The 22,366-nt window shown below is 36.0% G+C and overlaps 2 protein-coding genes across 3 annotated transcripts in view; one reads left to right on the top strand and one right to left on the bottom strand.

Moving 5' to 3' along the window:
* LOC115456454 overlaps positions 1-11,311 on the bottom strand; it is a 44,064-nt gene extending 32,753 nt beyond the window's left edge. Inside the window, exon 1 of one of the 2 annotated variants that reach the window (XM_030185537.2) lies at positions 11,085-11,311. Coding sequence is in view for 1 of the 2 variants with exons in the window: in XM_037439866.1 (XP_037295763.1) it covers positions 10,519-10,653 (135 nt within the window). In the remaining variant the exon portion in view is untranslated. Of the gene's footprint in view, positions 1-10,518; positions 10,677-11,084 lie in introns of those variants that run through there. The other variant, XM_037439866.1, reaches the window with a different exon arrangement.
* Positions 11,312-11,705: 394 nt separating this feature from the next.
* On the top strand, positions 11,706-22,233 carry LOC119188411 (testis-expressed protein 9-like). The gene is made up of 7 exons (XM_037439868.1): positions 11,706-12,200; positions 12,564-12,945; positions 13,460-13,557; positions 14,122-14,262; positions 15,050-15,216; positions 15,786-15,995; positions 22,074-22,233. The coding sequence occupies exons 1-5, from the start codon at positions 12,096-12,098 to the stop codon at positions 15,179-15,181; spliced, it is 858 nt and encodes a 285-aa protein (XP_037295765.1). The 5' UTR covers positions 11,706-12,095; the 3' UTR covers positions 15,182-15,216; positions 15,786-15,995; positions 22,074-22,233.
* Positions 22,234-22,366: the final 133 nt, after the last annotated feature.

Raw genomic sequence — 22,366 nt, 5'->3', positions numbered from 1 at the left:
CATTTCTCTTCCACTTCGTCCTATTCATGACGTCATCATTGGACACATTGCATGCTTCCGTGTCGCGTTACAACATTTGTCCATGTAGTTTTTAGTCTCCCTCTAAGTCTCTTTCCGGGAATGGACAGTTGCAATATTTGATTTCCAACGTAATCAAGTGGTTTTCTTTTAACATTACCGTACCACCTGAGCATGTTTTCTTCAGAATACTATAAGAAATTATACGTGAAAAAATATTAATAAGATTAAATTATACAATGGTTTCATAGTAGAGAAACGCAAATACTCGACCAAATAAAGCAATAACAATGGGCTTTCATCACCCCTTAATAAGAGATCATTGAAAATCTCATGAAGGTAAAACAAAATATTGGAATACCAACGGTTTTAATTTTCGTTTGTAAGTTATATAGAATTGTAAAAACTATTTGAATGTACTCTGTTTTGCGTCTTAATTAAATAAAAATAAACCCTAAAATATTTTGTACATATTCATTTCGTGGACGTGAACAGTGCGACGCACTTTCCAAGGTCATAAATCTATTAAAGTGCACGTTTTTGCGAGACTTTTTTCCATCACCAATCCCGTACTTGGCCAAACGAACGCCCACGCACTAAAACGATTTTTCTTTTTAATTACACGGAACGTGCAACAAAAAGGTCATGATCTTAAGTAATGACGCAATCACGATCATTTTGATGATAGGTAATTATTACTCGACGAAATATAAAATACTCTTATCTATGAAAAATAATATTTTCTACATTTCTTAAGCCTTGTACTTTATTACTATAAGCAGAGTATATTGACAACTATGGTCAAAAACTGTATGGCGAGGTAAAGAAACCCTTTCATGAATAATGAAAATTTCTTGCAAACGCTTAAGCCCATTACGTCTCGATCACACGGACCGTCCGCCCTCGTATCATTATTCCACGAAGCTGCGATCTTGGTCATACGAAGTTTTGCGGCCAATACGTGAACTTGTTCCAACTTGTCTCTTACATTTAATATTCAAGCAGATTTCGATATAGTGATTTATTTCATTTTTGCCAGACTGGAATGAGATTTTTGCGAGAGTAAATTGTATGAGTCCTATGCTCCCGCATTACGACAGTATATCGCTTGATATACAGAAAGATTCAAATAAACATATATTTTTCGATTTTGTTATCGCATAATGCACGAGACAAGAAATTAATGGATAGTGGTAGTTCTAGTGATACTTGGTGTGGTGATGGGGACGGTGAAGGTGGTGCTATGTTGTCTGGTACGAGCAGTGGTCAAAGAAATGATGGAGATGATGTTGGTAATAACAGTGGTCACAGAAATAATAGTCATTAATAGAGATAAATAATAATAATAATAGCAAAGTAAGATACGAGTGGTGTTAATGATAATGGTAGTTCATTATTATTTCTGATTAGATTTATAGTAATGATTTACATTAATGTTAATGATAATACTGGTTTTTTCTCAAGAAAGACTGACAACTGAGGCCGACAGATTAATCCCACAATACTTAGTTTATTTTTCTGCGGAAACTCTGAATTGTTAAATATTATACAGAACACACGTGCCGTGTGCGCGTTGCAAACCTGACCGACATTTTGAAAAGGTAACACAATGAGTCAGTGAGACCAGCGAGCGGTGCCCGAATCGAGAGTGCAATAAACCGACACACAAAGACAGGAAACGTGACGATTCGTCTGAACATCACGTGACGAACACGTGACGACCACGACAAGATGACAACACGTTTTTAATGCTGAAAATCTAAAATTAAACATATATAAATAGTAGCAATCTATAGCTGGAAACTTAAATGCATTCTCTTTGTCATGAAACTAAGTAACGAGAATTACAAATCCATCCATATTATGGTTAGTTCCAACATATGTACTTGTATGGTGCTTTTTTAAATAATAACAACAATTGGGCACTATTGCACAAGCCACTAATAACAATTTAATCCGACCTATGCTATTGAGACATGTAGGTATTTGTGAAAATATAAATAAAAGGAACTCAATATAAAACACTTAAGACTTAATTTCCCCTGCAACACGTATAACCAAATTACACAAAATTAATACTAATCTGGATTATTAATAACTCAGCAAATACATAAATAAAAATACGCCCTTGACCGGGTCGGTGTCGCGTTATCGCCGCGTGTAAACGAACCGACGCGTCTTGTTTACGTTCAAAGGGGGGTGCGTTGCACTCGAGTGTCGATGTACCGCGGATTTTGGCCTGAAAAAACGTAGTCGGTAAAACGGCTCAGCGTAAATTAAGAAGAGTACAGATGAATTCAACGAAAGATCTGCATCACACGAGTCATCTGTAAACGCAACTTTACAACCCTTGACCCCCCCCCCCCCCCTCCCCTCAATCCTTACATCGCATCTCAAACCCCTAGCCGAAAAGGTAACGACACTCCTAGTACATACATACATACATAACATCACGCATTTTATCCCCGAAGGGGTATGCAGAGGCGCAACTAGGGCACCCACTTTTCGCCAAGTATGTTCCGTCCCATGATGTGATAGGGGGCGAGCCTATCGCCATATCGGGCACAAATTCCAGACTCCGGGCTGATACTGAGCAGAAAAACTCAAATATCACTTTGCCCGACCCGGGATTCGAACCCAGGACCTCAGAGCGCTATTGTACCGGACGTGCAATACAACTACGCCACCGAGGCAGTCACACTCCTAGTGATTATTTAAACCCAGGGCATAACTTAATTCAAAGAAAAATTTATAATGTCAAAAAGGCGATCACATCGCAATTGGTATATCCGTCTACATATGACTGGTTTACACAAAGCGTTCATATTACTCCTTTACGTATCATTGGTTCAGCATGGACGAAGGTCTGCTGCGAACCGCAATTTCCTGGTTTCCATTCTTCAGTCGGCCGTTCGTTATGACTTTTTATATCCAGTTTAATTCGGTAATTGTTTTACCCCTACTAGTGTTTTGGTCGTAGACTCTAGAATTGTGTTTGTAAGAAGAAAGAAACAAAACATTTCTTCATGTTTACGGATATTACATGAACATTAGTAAAGTGATTTCCACAAATAAACGATTCATAAATAAAAATAATTTCCCACGTCAGCGTTACGTCGAAGTTATTTACAAAGAAATCATATCAGAGGAAACCATATCGAGGCGGCAGTTAAACGTAATCACATTATGTAAAACCACACTTTACGCAACACACCATTCGCTAATGCGTTTCCATTGGAAACCAGTTGACGTGAATTATTTGCTGACGTGCGGTACTTTGAAATAACTCTCCCTCACACCGGGATTCGTTCCCGTCTAGTGGCTCTATCCTAGCTCTATGGAATTAACTAAAGCTGATGAGCTCAGACTGAACACTACGTTAAAGTGACTAGACGGTACCTATAGACTGCAAGATAACTTGATAAGACTTGGAAATACGCTAGCTCTTTCGGCAAAATCATTGGTAACAGGAACACTAAAATAAATTGTAATGTGATCTATATTCGCTATCCAATCCGTGTGAAAATGTCTATTGGTAAACTCCTCTTTTACCAGTAGAGTAATGAATGATAGGGTCGTAGGACGACGGGCAGAATGCCATTGGGCCTCCTCTTAAAGTGATCCCCGGACTCAGGAGGACTACCCACCAACTCCCCGGAACATGTTAATGTCCCGGGAAGTTGTAGGTTTGTATGGAATCTCCGAGCTAAAAGGTGTATGACCAGCATCCATTCTCCTCCTGTCCCGAGGCTAGGAGATATCTTTAAGCTCGATTTGCATCCCACGCAACCTCCAGACCACCAGGCCTCAACAACATAGTTACGTCACTGTTTGATACTTCTAATAACTCTCTTTAAATACGTTACTCACAGAGAACGTAATGCTGGTCATAAAAAATTGCCTAGACTGCCTCGCACTACGGTAAAAGTCATCCCATTTCAATGGCCACTAAAATTTTATCTTCAACGAGATTAATATCTACGCCCATTATTCGCAGCAATTCGCGATACGGAGCAAGATGATGTCCAGTTATTTTACAGTCTAAAACGCTGTATCAAAACAAAATAATAAAGACCAATAGACGCGATCATTTTTTTCCGTGCGGCCAAGCGTGATGGTTTGATTGGCAGGCCATCTAAAGGTGACACTATTAAAAAACCACTGAACTCTACCGATACGAGACAATAAATTACTTATTATTTATATGAGCAGTAAATAGATGCATCTACAATTAACTGGATAGGTCATGGTGGTGAAACAATACCTTTTATCGATGCTATAATAAAACTACATGATATACTTGTTATGTCTACATATTATATAATATTCATTAATATATAATATATTCATGGTCTGTGAAAAAGCTAAAACGAAAACAGTGTTTAAAATCATATATTATACTTAACATTTTCTGTTTATGCATTTTTTTGCAAAACTGCAAACATTCCTGCTTAAAGAGGCACTAACTTAGTTTGAATAATCTATTAGAATAACATTTAATTTACATGCATTTGTCTTAATAAGTCACGTGTGCAGATATATAACATTCTAGTATAATTTTGCATAGAAATAGATATTTGAATAACATTATAGCCACAGAATGACATATAACAAAATAAAATATATCTAATACAGTTTTGCAATTTGCTTCGTTGCGATGTGTGATTGACGAAAGATCCTTAGCCAGTCGACACAATTTTGCCAGCCTGTTCGTAGTTTTTTGGTTTTGGCTCTGCTTGCATGAAAATCGACCCATGACATTAACATTTGAAATCGGATGTTCTATACGTAAAACAGGTACCACAGTAGATACAATTAGGAGAGTAAATCAATAGACCAGAGACATTTATGTTAACCGGTTTTAATCGGATGTTTCTATAAGTAAAATAGGTACCGCAGTAAATAAAATTAGGGGAGTAAATCAGTAGACCATAAACACTTACGGTGACCAGTTCCCGACATGATAAAATGCTAAAATAATAGATACATTACAACAGGTGCTCGACCTCGTGTCAAGTCATCGAACCATGAATGCCAGGAACTGAGGCCAGGAAGCTTTTTTTTCGCCAAGTTTCATTGTATCTTGACACTGACGAGTTTTAGGGAAAACACTGATTAATGAAACAATATCAACTGTTTAATGATTTCTTGTTTACGCGAATGTTATACATTAAAATTAAACTATTTTTTAGGGAACACGAGGTGGACCGCGAAGGATGCAGTCTTCGAAAGGTCGAAAGAAAATTAAAATATAAAAACCGCGATAAAAAGAAAATTAGGGATAACAGGCCCGCTTTATACTTTCCCGGGATAAAAAGTAGCCTATAGCACTCAGAAGTAATGTGCTTTCTATTTGTGTTTTTTTCAAAATCGATTATTAGTTCCTGTGATTACCACGTTCAAACAAACTCTTCAGCTTTATATATTAGTATAAATTAGTTTAGATATTTTACTCTGTGTAAGTATTTGACAAATATTGGGTATTATAATACAGCTAATAAGTACAAATATCATTCCACCAATCTAGCAACTATCTCTGATTATATAAACAATATTTAAAAAAGGAAGACAGGAGACACATGCAGTGGATGGCATGTTCGTTTTTTATTTGTTTGAACGGTCTGTTGTCGCTCACAATATTTACAAACAGACGCATAGTCGACGCATTACGTTGCGTCATTTTACGAGAGACATTACTGAGAATCGTTATCGTCCGAAACACAAATACTTCGGAAACAGGAATAAAGAACGAAAGAAAAGAAACTGTAGGCGGAGATAAATGAATATAGAAAATCGATAAGTTTAGGCAGTTAACGCACTTCGGTAGACAGAAGCGTATAAAAAACATTGAGTGAGACAGGAATATTTCTTGTATTAAGTGGGTATTACCGGTGCAAATTCTTTGCAGTAGCATATTTGGTAGAGAATATTATGTTAAAATTCAATTATACGGGACTGTTCGTATTATTGTTTATCCTCACTAATATTATTGCGAAAGTAACTGCTTCCACGGCTAACCCACTAAACTGACTTTCATGATATTTGGTACAGAGGAAGCTTGAATAGGAGAAAAATAAAGGCTAAATTCAAAATCACACTTCCACAAATACTAGCCATTAAAACAAAAAAAAAATCACACATCGTAACATACCACAGCAAATTAAACTAACGTTTTGTGACACCAAGCGGAACTCAAAGGGTTTGCAATGTAAAGGGCGTTCGTCATCAAATGTTAAATGATTCAATCATGAGTCACGTCCTGGTTATTAAAATGTAGACTCGAGCAGGATGACTAGCGGCTTACATATCTGAAACACCTGCATACTGGTAGGATGTATGTAGGACATATGTATAAGTAGAAATTAAATAGCGGCCTATTTATATAATAGATAAATATACTACGCTATATTGCTGGTGGGAAGGTTCACTGCATAACATAAGGTATTTTAGTATTCGACTGCATAGCGACAATCGGTACACATTGTCATAAATTAGTAGCCACAATGGCTAGTTCATGGATCAGGTTGCCGAGTCAGCTGATTGGCAATTAGACAGGCCGACATAATCTTGACGACCGTATAGCAACACTACTCTAGTTAGTCGACATTAGACATCTGTATTTACCATCAGGTACAGTGACTGCCGGTGTAAAAAAAAAACAATTAATAAGCCGATTAATCTACCGTAAATATGAGCAATACACCAATGAGCTTACTATAACATAGTATTGCAGCACGAAGAAAAGATGAACCAACCATTAAAAGCTATCGACTCGTTCCGTTCTTATTTAAATTTGCAATGCCATAGCCCTTTGGGTCGGTCTGTGAACTCAAACGACAAATAAAAAGAAAACAGTTTTTATTTACCACTAGCGATATTGTGAACGGGTTATTCCACCTGGCTATAGATACAAATGCTGGTTTTATACGTTCGGCTTATGTGTCCGGTTTCAAAATATCGTTTATATATACTAAATAATATTTATATTAAAATGTCCAGCTGCAAACACAGCTAAAATTCACAATAGAAGAGAGCGAGAATCCGAAAGAATTTTCTGGTGATTGTAAGTATTAGCTTTGTCTTTCTTTTGAAAGCACAATGGTTCTCTTTCACAATTCACATTATGATGTTCTATAAAGTTAACAATCTATTTGAATTTCGAAATTTGCCTTACAACCGATTTCAATAAACGATCCCAATCCCAATCTTCCATCCGATCCTAGTAATGAACCAATCAAAATAGCTCATCTGTAATTTTGCAAAAAAAAACTGTTCTGATTGGTAATTTTTTGAGAGAGATCTAAAAAGCAATCGGGATCGTTTATTGCAAATGGCGGTTAGACAATAGAAACTATTGCCGTATCGGAAGATCTTAAAAGCTGATTGCCTAGTAGCCGTTCATGGACTTCAGCGTTTCTAGGTAAATCTGTCTAACGGCACATCTAAACAATGAACGTATCAAACACTCATCCCACGTTAGGATTCTTTGAACAGTAGGTGGCATAGATACAATTACTCGCAAACAGTTCCCTGAACTAATCTTTGCCTCGAGCAGTCAATTGCAAGATCTCCCATTAAATGTACTCTACCACCAAGGTAGGTAAATTCCTTACATCTCCATCGCTTTCAACATAAAGGTAGGAGTCAAGGAATAGAAAACGAAGGACAGACACAAAGAAAACTTACGCCGAGACAAAAAAGAGCGGAATCTAGTTAAGTGGAACACTACTACAGAAACTCAGTCGACACACCCACCAAAAAGAACAGAATTAATAAAAAACACACACGAGGGAATTAAAATATTTTTTTTTCATTTTAATGATTCTATACGAGTTACATACTACACAGATTCCGTGGTCATTAGCGTCTAATTAAAACCCCGTCCAACCCCCGCGGACACGGGGTTGATGACCCACATTGGAAATAAATGCTCCGTAAATAGAAAATGCAGAATACAGTCGGGTCCACGCGAGCACGCCGCCGTTGCCAGTGAAAGTAATGTATGCACACAACGCAATGTTTAAATCTATCAAAACCAAGCGAAAAACGCTAGTATGTTTTGGAAAGTAGACTTCAAGATGGTTGTGAAAGTCAAATATTAATTCAACATATCTGGTATTGTCTTTATCGTTATTGAATGTTTTATTTTAGGTCCATGACCAACTGGAAATTGAATTTATGGTTTCCTTCCCATAACATCAGCACGTTATAAAGAGCATTCATAGGTTTCCAATATATCATTTGCTCATCTGGAACAACCTTGCACGCGTCTAGAAAGCGGCCACTATATCTACATAGTATAAAAACTAGTGCCATTTCTGTGGATCGTAGAACCAGCCTTATATCCAGTAACTATGTAGGTCGATATAGCGATTGCAAAAAATAGGCATCTTCCATTGCATCTTCCTCTCATATTTAAACTGTTTCAAATTTATCAGAATTTTAAAACTGAAAACCAAACAGATTATTTAAAAAATCGACCGCCGTTACAAAAATCCCCTTTAACAAGAGTGTTCGCTGCTTTACAGGATTTCCAAAACCATGTAAATTAGCAAATAGAATCTTTAACTCTAGGTTAACCAGAAAGACTTAGGATGGTTTTGAAAACTAAGTCAAATCTTCCCTGACAACAAAACATATTATATCGATTTACCATGAGCGTGCTTTAAAATCAAAAGCATGATGAGCTTGCTTAATAACATCTAATGTATCTTTTTCACCCATAAATCACAACTTCGCAGCGGTTTAGGCTTGTATTTAATTAGTAATCTGAGTAGAAGGTCGCGTAATACTTCAAGCCTTGGCGACCTCTATTAGCGTACACGATACATTCCGCATTGCACGTCGCAAATATTAACTCAGCACGCCATAATAACTACGCAGTCAAATTTTGAACAGCCGATCGTTGATTAGAAAAAAAATATTTAAAGAAATAAGTATATCGAAATAATCAAAATAACAACTAAAGGCTGTATGGCTGAGAGCCTTTGCCTTCTCCTTAAGGAGTAAATCGAAGCAAAAAAAAATAACAACTAAAAAAACTTATTTGTCATATTAACATCGAGTTTAGAAATAACAAGACAAATTACCTGTAATGACTATTGACCTATTTTCTATCACATTATGATCATAACTTTTACATTGGTGAAAATACTCCATTATACTGATCGATTGGTTGCTTTAAATCACAGCAATAGTACTCTCTTTTTTTTTGTCGGAATTCATTTCGACTTGTGGCTGTATGTTTCTTTCCTTCGTCAATTTCTATTATATCGTAATTCTTCTTATAGGCGGAATGGTTTATAAGCGGTTTCACCAAGCGGATACCAAATGTCCCGTTTATCCATTTGTAGATCTACACAGAAGTGGCGAAGGGTCCATGTAACCTTACTTCTGCTGAATTCCCTTTATGTAGTTCTAATTATCATTATAAAGATTTGCAGACTGCATTTATGCATATTGGTACCTTTATGTTTGTTAGGTACCCTTTCGGAAAATTTCACCTTACGCCACTGGTACACGGTACAAAATGATTTTAGACCTTAAAGAACCACAGTAGGTAGCTACCATCTTTAGGTCGGATAAAAAGATTTTTAACAGCTATACTTACCTACTAGGTACTTATGGTTTTTAGCCGGGGCTCTTGTCTTTTGCCAATCAAGCTGTTTCAATGTTTGACTTAACAAATGTAGGTAATTGTAGAAGCCAGTAAAGACGAATAACTTAATATTGTTGGAGAATTCAATTATTGTAGGTTTGTCCTTTCAAATAAGTGGTTACCTATGTTATAAATACATTATAGAACTTTCTGTAAGGGCAGATAGGTATGTTAATGTCATTCTTTCAATTTCCTTGTGAAAGAAATTTGAAAAATATGATATAGGGTAGTTTTCTTCTTTTGTAGTTATGGCTTCCTCCGATTATCGGATTTCGCCAATGTCAAGGGCAAAAAGAAAACGTACAGATTCGCTAAAATCTAAAGAATTTTGGGCCGAAGTAAAATTGCTTAATAAAAGTTTGTAAGTAATAATTACTTCAAAAGTAACCACTGGGGTAGTTTTACTTGGTACCTTCGTTTTCATTATTAATTAAAAAGTCAATTACATAAATGCTCTATGACAGCAGATGTTTTATCGAATGATTTAACATATTTAACGACCAATGTTTTTAAAAAACGATTGTTCGAATGTCTGTGGAAACCAACGTCCTTCATTTGCGGAGGAAGCGACAACTTTCGTTATAAACCATGCCAATACCTGACTACGTAAGTAAAGACAACGGTTTCCCTTTTTAACTCAAAACAATCGCGTGAACAACAACGCATAATTTGAATTACAATTATCATTAAAACAATAATTGTTTCGCAAACAAATACCGACTTATACAAATGCAATTTGTTAATTACCCTTTTAACATTCTTCTTACTTTACGACCTGCCAACACATCTAAGTATTAATTATTTTTGTTCATGTAAGTGCAAAAATATTTTATTTATTTTACCAGAGATATCTCAGTCTTGAAAGCCTTTGCTGGATGCTGAAATTCTTTTATACAATAACCTTTGCCTGTGACTATACGGTCGTTCGTAAAAGTGCAACGATTAACCACTATGTTCTTATTTAACACCGGAATCATAACGTACTCAATATGCAAGAGTAAAGTATCGTCAAAAACCGGCGTTGAATATCGATAACAACTGACAATATGAACACATCACTAGCCGGACCTGTCTCAGCATGTACCTACCTACCTGCTTGGGACCCGTTATTTAACAAAGAAGAAAAAATCGGTCGACTGGCACCGAGGTCTTTAGCCTTTGTTATATTAAAAAAAAAACGGCAAAGGTAACCACCCTGTGCTATGAACAGCTGATTAGCATTACAAAAATATCACCTAATTACATTCTGCTTTCTACTTGTTACGTGTGATTTTTAGTGTTATCATTCGTTCCATACTCACAATAGTTTCTCACGAGTTTGATATAAAACAAACATATAAAAGCGTATGGCATATAAAAGCGTTTCGTGAACAAATCTAAACATATGTCTGAAGGGACGAGTACTTACCTTATTTCAACAGCAAACTAAAATCGTCAACTCCACTGTAAAACACCTGGGCTATAATATAACACTTCGGTGATAGTTTCTTTTTCTCTTAAAATACATTATTACACTGTTAATGTTAGTCCGGACGCAAATGCTGTCCAAAAATTGATATTATATGCAATTTTTAATGGACGTAACGCAAGCGAGCGTACAGGTCGCTCGCCGAGCTCTCGACTTGGCTGTCAGCTGGCCGAAGAATGCTCTCATTGGTCTATCGATTGAAAATCTCTGATGCACACACTAATTTTATTTGTTCTCTCTTTCACACGTCGGTTGGCTCACTCTAAGTTTATCGACCTTGATATGATTTCCTTATTTTCCATGTATTATTTTAGGCCAATTTTATGCGCATAATTCGTTTTTGGTACTCAGTGGTAAGACCAATCAAGATTTAGGTTAATTTATGTCGGGATTTTTCCAGATCAAATCATATGGAAAACAAAGCGATGTGTCAACAATTTCAATGTGTGCGTGAGGAACAAAGAAAACATCATATTGACACTTTAATGTAAACGCTTTATGATTGGTCGCTGCACAGCTGTTCCGTGCAGCGCCATTTTTATATACCAGTTTCCTAAAAATATTCTTAGATGGCAGCACATTCTCATTAACATCAACAAAAATATAACACATAAGTGGATAATATTACATGTTAAATAAATTTTGTAATATTTAGAAACTGAAAATCAGTTAAGTTTGGCACAATGATTACAATGTACCATTAAGTTTTAATTAGGGATGTGGATTGACAATATTTATAAAGAATAAAGATGGTCGCTTGATCAATATTGTGCAGGTCACCATGGCAACGAAATCCAGCTTCCTAACACTTTTATGCTATTCAATTAAAAAGTCTTTACTACTAAACTACAGACCTTTATTAATGTTGTCATTTCAGAATTTTTTATTTAGTTGTATAATAAATCATGACATTAGCAGCAATTTTTGTGTTGTATAAAAATAAAGTGAAACATGGATGGTCTTGATTTACTAGCACGTGAAGATGAATTTAAGAAGCTTAACAAGCAATTGGAAAAGAAAACTGAAACCCTTATGAAGGAAATCGAGCAAGTAATGGTAAGTGTTTTTATCTGAAATATCTGTAATTTGCTGATCTTGCGTTGCCATTATTTTTCTGCATCAATAGCAATGTTTTTATCATTATATTGGGTGTTTCCCAGCTTCGTTAATTATGAGTTTCTTACTAAGCTGAGCATTTTAGATAAAGCTCGGAAGTAAAAAGGATTAATATCTTCCACTTTCCCTCATCCTACTTAAATATAGGTGAACAATACACTAACTTTCAAGCATGTTGCAGAAAAGATTATACTATTTTTTTATGTATATACATATATGGCACCTGTTTTATGTTTAATGACAACTGATAATATTTCTTCCATGATAAAAACTAACTTAACTTAAGTATAACAAATTTCACAGCAAAAGCAAGACATATTCACTGAATTTACTTCAAATGTCTACAATACAAATTCAAAAAAGCACTACTGTAATACACAAAATGCTGCAACACCATTTCCCATACACAAGTCATTCAAATCAACAAAAAAGAATGCACAAATTGCTACCAAAAAATTGAATATGGAACATAAAACACAAAGAATACATCAAGAATTTCAAAATGGGACCCAAAATATTCATCATATTGACCCAAAATGCATTGACTCGTGTACACAACCCACCAAAACCACAATAGCATGTAATTGTTGTAGTGAAAAGGCAAGCAACAATGATATGGAATATTTATATGCATTTGTGTCTGTTAATGTTAAGGATGAAGTGTTTCCAAAGTCATTTTTAAAAGGTAATTTAATTTTTAATCAAATACCTTTTACATGTTACTGGTGGTAGATCTCTCATATGTGAGAGTCTGCCTGGGTAGATACCACCGCAATGTCTATTTCTGCTGCCAATCAGCAGTGTGTAATCACTATTGCGTTTCAGTTTGAAGGATTTTGTAGACAGTGTAATTACTGGACATAATAAGACTTAACATCTCATGTCTCAAGATGGCGAGGGTAGTGGAATACCAAACTATTCTTTGTAATTCTATAGTGTGGGGAGCGTTGTCGACTGTATGTTCATACTTTGTATATTCATTATGTATAGATCTTTGTGTTAAATAAAAATATTTTTAATTTTTTTTTAATTCAAGGTGTTGGATGGGGTTTTTATTGTGTATGGGCGGTTGTATAACTTACCATCAGTTGAACAGCATGCTCGTCTCGTCGTTCAAAGCAATACAAAAATAAAAACATAAGTTTTCTGTTCCATTATGAAAAATTATAAGTCAATATAAAGCTGTATTAACATTTCAGATGGAGTCACAGTGGAAAATGTTTGTAAATTTTTATCATCAAAGGTGAAACTTATGCAGGAGCAAATAGACAAATTAAAAATTACCATAGAAAAAAAGGTGAACAATTTTTTGTTTGTTAATACTATTACAATAATAGCTGAAACCTTATTGCTAGATTTGAAAATAGAATCAGTTAAAGTTTTTTATGGGTCTTACTGAAGCATGGCTGGAACTGAGCCTCTGTTACAAAAACTGAAGTAAACTGGTAGATCTGCTCATTTATTTCTCATTGTTATTAAAATTGCTGAATGATTATTCCTAAGAGTTTCATTATGATTGCATGTTGTTAATATAAGCCAAGTATGAATTTTATGACATCGGTATCAACAATTTGTAGGCTTATACAAATTATTGCAAAATATTGTGATTTCTAAATTAAAAACAACATAGAAATTGTCGCTATGACGATTACTTATAATCAGATAACTTATTGTTTGCTTCGCCTGTCTTGTCTATTTTATAACAAAAAGGATTGTCATATTGTGTTTGCAAAATCCGTTGTTTATCTTGGATAATTAAAGCAGATCATAATAAGAATCAAACATTCTTTAGAATTTAAGTTTTAGCTTAAGTACTTTCAAACTGATTACAGTTGAATAATATAACTTCCTCTAATTCCAGACGTCGCAATGTGAGATGCATCTCACACAGCTAGCCGAGTTGGAGAGTCAGAAACTGGGGCTCTTGAACTCTACTAACAACATGAAGGCGACCACGGCTGAGATGAAGGCTAAATGTCTCGCGTTACAGAATAGACTTGATGTAAGGGATTATTCTTTTTTTATTACTAGGTGTTGCTCGCGTCTTCGTCTGTGAGAAAAGGCTTTCTCTGTTTAAAAGTCCCTAAATCACTGTAGCGCGTTCCTATACCATAGCGACATCTGTACGGCGCTAATTTAAATATTGTTTCTATTCAAATGTTTCGTACAGGAGCAAATTACCAGGATGAAAGCCTATATGTTAATCTAGGTCATGGTTTATGTGCACCAAATATTATGCAAAGCATTTTAGCGGTTACTGCGTTTAATCCAAATAAACATCCAAACGTCGAAACATCTTTAAACATTCCTTTTTATGATACTAAATGAGCCATAAGATTCTAGCAAGTCAAAGTGCCTTATTAGGCACTGTGTACACACACACACACACACACACACTGTACTCCTGTGCTAAGCTCAAAAATGGTATCTCAAAGAAATCAAAATCTTGATTTTTATGTCGTCAGATACCTTAAAGAAATAACTTATCAAAATAACGGTATCTTATTTAGAACTTGTTAAAAAAGCTTAACACGTTTCTTTATCTCAGTTATACATACAAAACTATAAAACTATCTGTACAAAACTTCGATTATCTCGAAATAAGGTTTCCCTGACATACCGCTTTTGCGCTTAGCACGGCAGAATATCTTCTTTACATTTCGTATTGACGTAATACAGCGCATTATTTTTAATCTTCTCAATCTGAGACTAGATTTTAAGTCTCATAATACCCAGTAATGTCTTACTATAGTCCAGCGACATAATACTTATTTCATATTTCTTTTCAGGAGAAAGACAAACTCTTCAAAGAGAAGAGGAGCGAATCGGACAAGTTATCTTCGGAAGTCAAAAAACTGAGGTCCAAAACATCAAGCTTGAGGCGAGGTGCGCTGCGCAAGAGGAAACTCTGGAAACCATGAAACAACAGTTGGAAGCAGCGAGGAAAGCGGAAAAGGTGTGTACTCTAGTCTAGAATATTCTCTTATTATTGTTTATGGGTAGTGCTGAGCCAGCACACGGTTATAATAGTACCTTGTAACCAGTACGTTGCAAAACAAAGTTGCGAATTCAACTGAGTTATGCTCGTCATCCAGGAAAATTAGTTTTGAAGTCTCATAATCACCAGTTATAGCGGCTTCAATCTCCTTCTCGCCGAAATACAGCAGTTCTTACACAATGCTGCTTAGTAGCTCTGCCGTGATAAACTCAAAAGCGGTATCTCAAAAAAAATCTAAATCTTGATTTTCATGTCGTCAGATAGCTTAAAGAAATACCCATCCAATGAACTTACCCTAATAACAGTATCTTATTTAGAACTTGTAAAAAAAAACCTTAAAAGAGTCTCTCCATCTCAGTTTTACATGCAAAACTATAAAACTATTATATCTCGAATAAGGTTTCCCTAACATACCGCTTTTACGCTTAGCACGGCAGAGCAGACGAAGTCGACAGCTCTAATCTCTATACCTACCCACCAATTAGCCAGGTGGTCTTGACATAGATGTTTTTATTGTCGCAATCCAGGAGTTCCGCGACTCTTCGCGATCCCTTTCAGCATCACACCAGACTATTATTAGCCGACTGGAAGACCAGATCAAGGGTCTGCAGAGCCATGTGGATAGGCAGAATGCGCTTATCAAGAATTTGAAGAAACAGAACGCCATACTTGTGACTGATGGCGCTTTGAAAGCTTTGGAGCAAGAGTATACGAAATTACTAAATCAGGATTTGTAGGTAAGTCATCATGAGTAATGAATTTTGGCGGATTTAGGTACATTTTGCAAAGTTTAAATTAATATTAGGTAAAAAAAATGTAATTGCATTATAGTGACAGAGGCGATTACACATTAGGAAAGTAAAGGGAAATTTTAATAAAGTATTTACTCTCCGTAGCAAATGAATTATGAATGAAATAAACAGGAAAAAATTATGCACTGTACTTATGACTATATATATGACTCACACAGACAGCTATTTGATCTTCTGCGAATTCCTAATAATGAGGAATGACGCAACCTGTTATAATATAGAAATTAATAATTATAAACTTATAAGTAAATAACACAACATGGTCATATGACTAAATTCTGATTCCTGATGACCCTTTCAACTTTATCAGTGGTGCTTCACAACTTGACGTTTCATATTGTAAATGTCTCCATAAAAAAATAACTATTGTAGTTAATAATTATCTACGCTTTGCTATGATGAGAAGTGGAAACATATATTTCTAACTTCTCCCTATCTTTCTATTGGATTAATAGAACTAACGACCGACTGACTAATTGGACCTACTTACGCAAAAGGGAATCAACCCACACAATGATAGTTTTGAGAAAAAGCTGTTTTTGTCCAATTTTTGTATACAAGACAATTGTTTGTTATTTTGGACGAAAAATATTTACAATATTGTAAAAAATACTTTATTCTATCTATACAAATATAATATTGATGAAAATCATTTAACATAATTAAGGAATTTAAAAATAACTCAATGGTTCCTTTTAGCAAAACTATTTCTGTGTGGATTGATCTCTTGTTAATTTTTTATCTTGGAATAATTCTATAATAAAAATATAAAATGTCATATTTATTTAATATATTTTACTGAAAAAATATTTTTATTTATTTCCACATACAACTATTTTACAGGTAATACCCAATACAATAGCGTAGTACAATAGTTATGTAAAATAAAAATTCTTATATTAAAATGTTTTGTGGAATATCAAAAATTACTTAATCTAAATATTATTCTACTTCAAAATCAGACTGACCCGAAAAAACCTTCCAGATCGTCTTCTATATTTGCATTTCCGTCAAGCTTGACGTAAAAATCATGTGAGTCTTATGGGATGGTTCTTTGTAAAAACAAAACAATTTCGTAATTTTTTTAGATTTTCCGGTTACCATGGGGCTTGGATCTTGTTAGTTTATTGAACAACTAGTGTTATGTGGGTTGGTAAACTTGTGTTGAAAACGGTTTGTTCAGTAAAAATTGTCATATCATTTTGATCTTTACAGAGAGGATAGAAGGTACATTTTGAAAGCTCTCTACATACTTAACTCGATTTTGGCACATGTGTGTATTGGTTCCTGTTTGCATAAGTAGGTCCAATTAGTGTTCCCTGAGACTCGAGCTTCACCACTCGGTCTTATAAAATGCGTGCCCACCCTGGCTTACAGAAGATCCAAAGTGTGAGAGCGGGAAAGTTTCGTTATCAAGTGACACAAATAATGGTATAATGATAATTACTAATAATGCTAATAGTAAATACTACAAACAAACGAGTAAATATTATAATTAAATTACTCTTATCACAATTATAATTCGTGTTAAGTTTGAATAATGAAGAGGGCAACCTTAAGTTATCTATAAATGTGTATTGCAGCTAAGTAACACATATATGATATGATACTTCACTGCAATACACATTTAGATAACTCTAGGTTTATAATATAAAACCCCCGCGCCCAAGATAGAGACCAAACAAAATTTTAATAGTAAATTGATAAGCTAGAGTAATTAGGCACGAGCAACGTAATACTACCAGTCTTGATAAACTAATTATAAATGATATATCTATTTTTACATGATTTATTTTAATTCGTAATATATAAAAACATATTACTAAGAATAATCAGGAGCCATCAGAGTTCTCTAAAGTGCGCAAAGTAAGTGACATGAGCGTACTCAGGGCGCGCTACGGGATTCATAATTTTCATAATGTAAGTATGCAGATGAGTACGTAAGGGAAGTCCTTGAAGAAAGGCGAAGACCTGCAACTAGGTGAATGGTATACCGCACGGTTGTGACATGTGGCTCCTTCGTGTCACGAATTTTTTTTTGTGTCAATGAGTTGTATTTTGCCTACTATGATCAAGTATGAATTACTATCAAAATATTTTTTAAGTACTAATTAGAAGTATTACAGCCGTTATTGCCTTCCATATTACTTGTGTTTTGATACTATTTAAGTATTTACCAAACGTTTATCCACAGCTAATGTCTTAATAAGGAGTGTTTCAACTTTACTGTAAATGTGATTAGTCCAAAATTCGCGAAACGTTTTGTCCCATACGAAAATGAAATCTTCCACGATCCCTCATCCCATTCATGTGGACTCAAACCATATTTCGGGTCTCGTGCCGAAATACGTTGGCTTAGTTTTTACCAAGAAGTCCTTAGAAATACTTACAAATATAATCATTTATGACAGTTTTAAATTAAGTAAGCCGTGTTTGTGGTTCGTGACCTCCCTAGACCCACGTCTGAATCCGCCCCACCTATATGCGTGTACAGCCCGATAACCCAGCTAACCCGTTTAACATCATGATCTTTCACAATCCTGCTACAATCGGGACTCGACGTTCAGTGTTACAACAATGAAGCTGTCACTACTTTTAGTGGTCACCGGCATTTCGCTGGCTTATTCTTACCACATGGTGATTGGTAATGTTAATAATAGAGTGAGACTGTATAACGAAACCGTTGTGGAATATAACGCGATACCTTTTATGAAGCGAGTGAAGTACTATTTCGTAGCTTTGCCTGGCAATGAGAAAATTCAGGTATGTGTTTTTTTAGTTTATGCGTTTTCTGGGGGACTTACTTGGTAATGCTGTATCGGTATTTATATTAAAATGGACTATAAAATCTTTGCAACATAATTAAGTACTTAGTTGCTTTTGTGGTTATTATCACTTATTTAAGGAAGTAAAAAATTATAATTTGGCATTACGTTTTTATAAGTCATGGACCTAATAAATAAAATTTAGTTTTCTGTCTTTGCCACTAACCGCTAATGCTAGGAACATAAAAAGTCGGTTATAGGTAGTTGACTAAAAATCAAAGTCCTCAATACATCGATAGATACTTATCTATACTATTATATAAAGCTGAAGAGTTTGTTTGTTTGTTTGTTTGTTTGTTTGTTTGTTTGTTTGTTTGTTTGTTTGTTTGAACGCGCTAATCTCAGGAACTACCGGTCCAAATTGAAAAATTCTTTTTGCGTTGGATAGCCCTATGTTCGTGGAGTGCTATAGGCTATATATCATCACGCTATACCCAATAGGAGCGGAGCAGTAATACCTAATCTCAGGAACTACCGGTCCAAACAGAAAAATTCTTTTGCGTTGGATAGCCCTATGTTCGTGGAGTGCTATAGGCTATATATCATCACGCTATACCCAATAGGAGCGGAGCAGTAATGGCTAATCTCAGGAACTACCGGTCCAAACTGAAAAATTCCTTTTGCGTTGGATAGCCTTTTGTTCGTGGAGTGCTATAGGCTATATATCATCACGCTATACCCAATAGGAGCAGAGCAGTAATGGCTAATCTCAGGTACTACCGGTTCGAACTAAAAAATTCATTTTGTATTGGATAGCCCTTTGTTCGTGGAGTGCTATAGGCTATATATCATCACGCTATACCCAATAGGAGCAGAGCAGTAATGCCTAATCTCAGAAACTAGGAGTTTGAACTGAATAATTCTTTTTGTGTTGGATAGCCCTTTGTTCCTGGAATGCTATAGGCTATATATATCATCACGCTATGCCCAATAGGAGCGGAGCAGTAATCGCTAATCTCAGGAACTACCGGTTCGAACTGATAAAATATTTTTGTGTTGGATAGCCCTTTGTTCCTGGAGTGCTATAGGTTATATATCGTCACGCTATGACCAATAGGAGCGGAGCAGTAATGAAACATGATGCAAAAACGGGGACAATTTATTAGTTTTGAGAGCTTCTGTTGCGTGCGCTGCGTAAACGGTTAAAGTTATGCAACAATAATGTATGACGGGATTGTTCCTCTTAAAAGTTCTACAAAATATATCATAAAACAAAGTCCCCGCTGCATCGGTCTGCCCGAACGTGTTAAACTCAAAAACTACCCAACGTATTAGGATAAAATTTGGTATGGAGACAGTTTGAGACCTTGGGAAGAACATAGGCTCCCGGGAAAATATATAGCGTGACTTTTATAACGGAAAACTTTAGCCCGAAAAACTTTATAACGCGGGCGGAGCCGCGGGCAAAAGCTAGTGTATCTATATCTATACTATTATATAAAGCTGAAGAGTTTGTTTGTTTGTTTGTTTGTTTGTTTGTTTGTTTGAACGCGCTAATCTCAGGAACTACCGGTCCAAACTGAAAAATTCTTTTTGCGTTGGATAGCCCTATGTTCGTGGAGTGCTATAGGCTATATATCATCACGCTATACCCAATAGGAGCGGAGCAGTAATGCCTAATCTCAGGAACTACCGGTCCGAACTGAAAAATTCTTTTTGCGTTGGATAGCCCTTTGTTCTTGGAGTGCTATAGGCTATATATCATCACGCTATACCCAATAGGAGCGGAGCAGTAATGGCTAATCTCAGGAACTACCGGTCCAAACTGAAAAAATCTTTTTGCGTTGGATAGCCTTTTATTCGTGGAGTGCTATAGGCTATATATCATCACGCTATACCCAATAGGAGCAGAGCAGTAATGGCTAATCTGAGGAACTACCGGTTCGAACTAAAAATCATTTTGTATTGGATAGCCCTTTGTTCGTGAAGTGCTATAGGCTATATATCATCACGCTATGACCAACAGGAGCAGAGCAGTAATGGCTAATCTCAGAAACTAGGAGTTTGAACTGAATAATTCTTTTTGTGTTGGATAGCCCTTTGTTCCTGGAGTGCTATATGTTATATATCGTCACGCTATGACCAATAGGAGCGGAGCAGTAATGAAACATGATGCAAAAACGGGGACAATTTATTAGTTTTGAGAGCTTCTGTTGCGTGCGCTGCGTAAACGGTTAAAGTTATGCGACAATAATGTATGACGGGATTGTTCCTCTTAAAAGTTCTACAAAAATATATCATAAAACAAAGTCCCCGCTGCATCGGTCTGCCCGAACGTGTTAAACTCAAAAACTACCCAACGTATTAGGATAAAATTTGGTATGGAGACAGTTTGAGACCCTGGAAAGAACATAGGCTCCCGGGAAAATATATAGCGTGACTTTTATAACGGAAAACTTTAGCCCGAAAAACTTTATAACGCGGGCGGAGCCGCGGGCAAAAGCTAGTATTTTTATATACGTGCATGTGAAAAAGACTCCATTGCAGCACATCATAGTACAGATAGTGGTGTGGCATCCAGATTTAACCTAACTAATATATTATAAGAGAGAAAGAGTATGTGAAAATGTTTAGACATTACTATGTTTGTTAGAAGTAAACACAGAAACAGCTAAAAAGACTTGAATGAAATTTGGCATACAGATAGAACATGTTCTGGAGTAACATATAGGCTACTTCTTATCTTGGTAATTGTCTCCCGTGGGAAGTTGTGGGATTTTGGAAATAGATTCATAAAATAGATGGCGCCGGCATTATACAGATGACGCTATGGATCGCCACAGTTTTAAGGACTTTGGTTGCGGGAAATTCTTTTCACACGGGCGAAGCCACGTGCAAAACCTCGTAGAGAATAAAATTGACGAAAGGTGGTACACATACACACAATATCATGCATTTGTCCTGGAAGGCGACAATTTGCAGAGACGCAACCCGGACACCCATATTTCGCCAAGTGTGTTCCGTCGCATGATGTGATAGGGGGCGAGCCTATCGCCAAATCGGGCACAAATTCCAGTTCCCGGTCCGATACTGAGCAGAAAAATCCAAATATCACTTTTTCCGACTTGGGATTCGAACCCAGGACCTCTGAGCGCTGTCGTACCACGCATGCAGTACAACTACGCCACTTAGGCAGTCGAAAGGTGGTTATAGCAATAATTACCAATTCTCGTTCCAGGGCATCCAAGCGCTGGACAACCTCAAAAGTACTGCCTCCATTAACATCACGGCGGGCGGTGTGGGGCATTCGTTTGCAAACCTTCGTTTAAAGAGCGAGCGTGGCCGCGGGATAAACTATAACATAGGTGTATATGTAAGCGATAATCTTTTATAAATAAATGATAATTTGAATTTGGGCTTTTATTTTAATGTTGTTTTTCTGTGGTTTAATACTCCCAAGAAGAAATGACCGATCTGGCCAATAGATACTTGGACACTTATTTTTTAATGTTGCTGCGTATCAGACGCATA

The sequence above is a fragment of the Manduca sexta genome, chromosome 18, assembly GCF_014839805.1.
Source record: "Manduca sexta isolate Smith_Timp_Sample1 chromosome 18, JHU_Msex_v1.0, whole genome shotgun sequence".
In the NCBI taxonomy this organism is placed as follows: domain Eukaryota; kingdom Metazoa; phylum Arthropoda; class Insecta; order Lepidoptera; family Sphingidae; genus Manduca; species Manduca sexta.
Note: the sequence above shows the minus strand (reverse complement) of the source record. Positions and strands in the feature narration are given on the sequence as shown.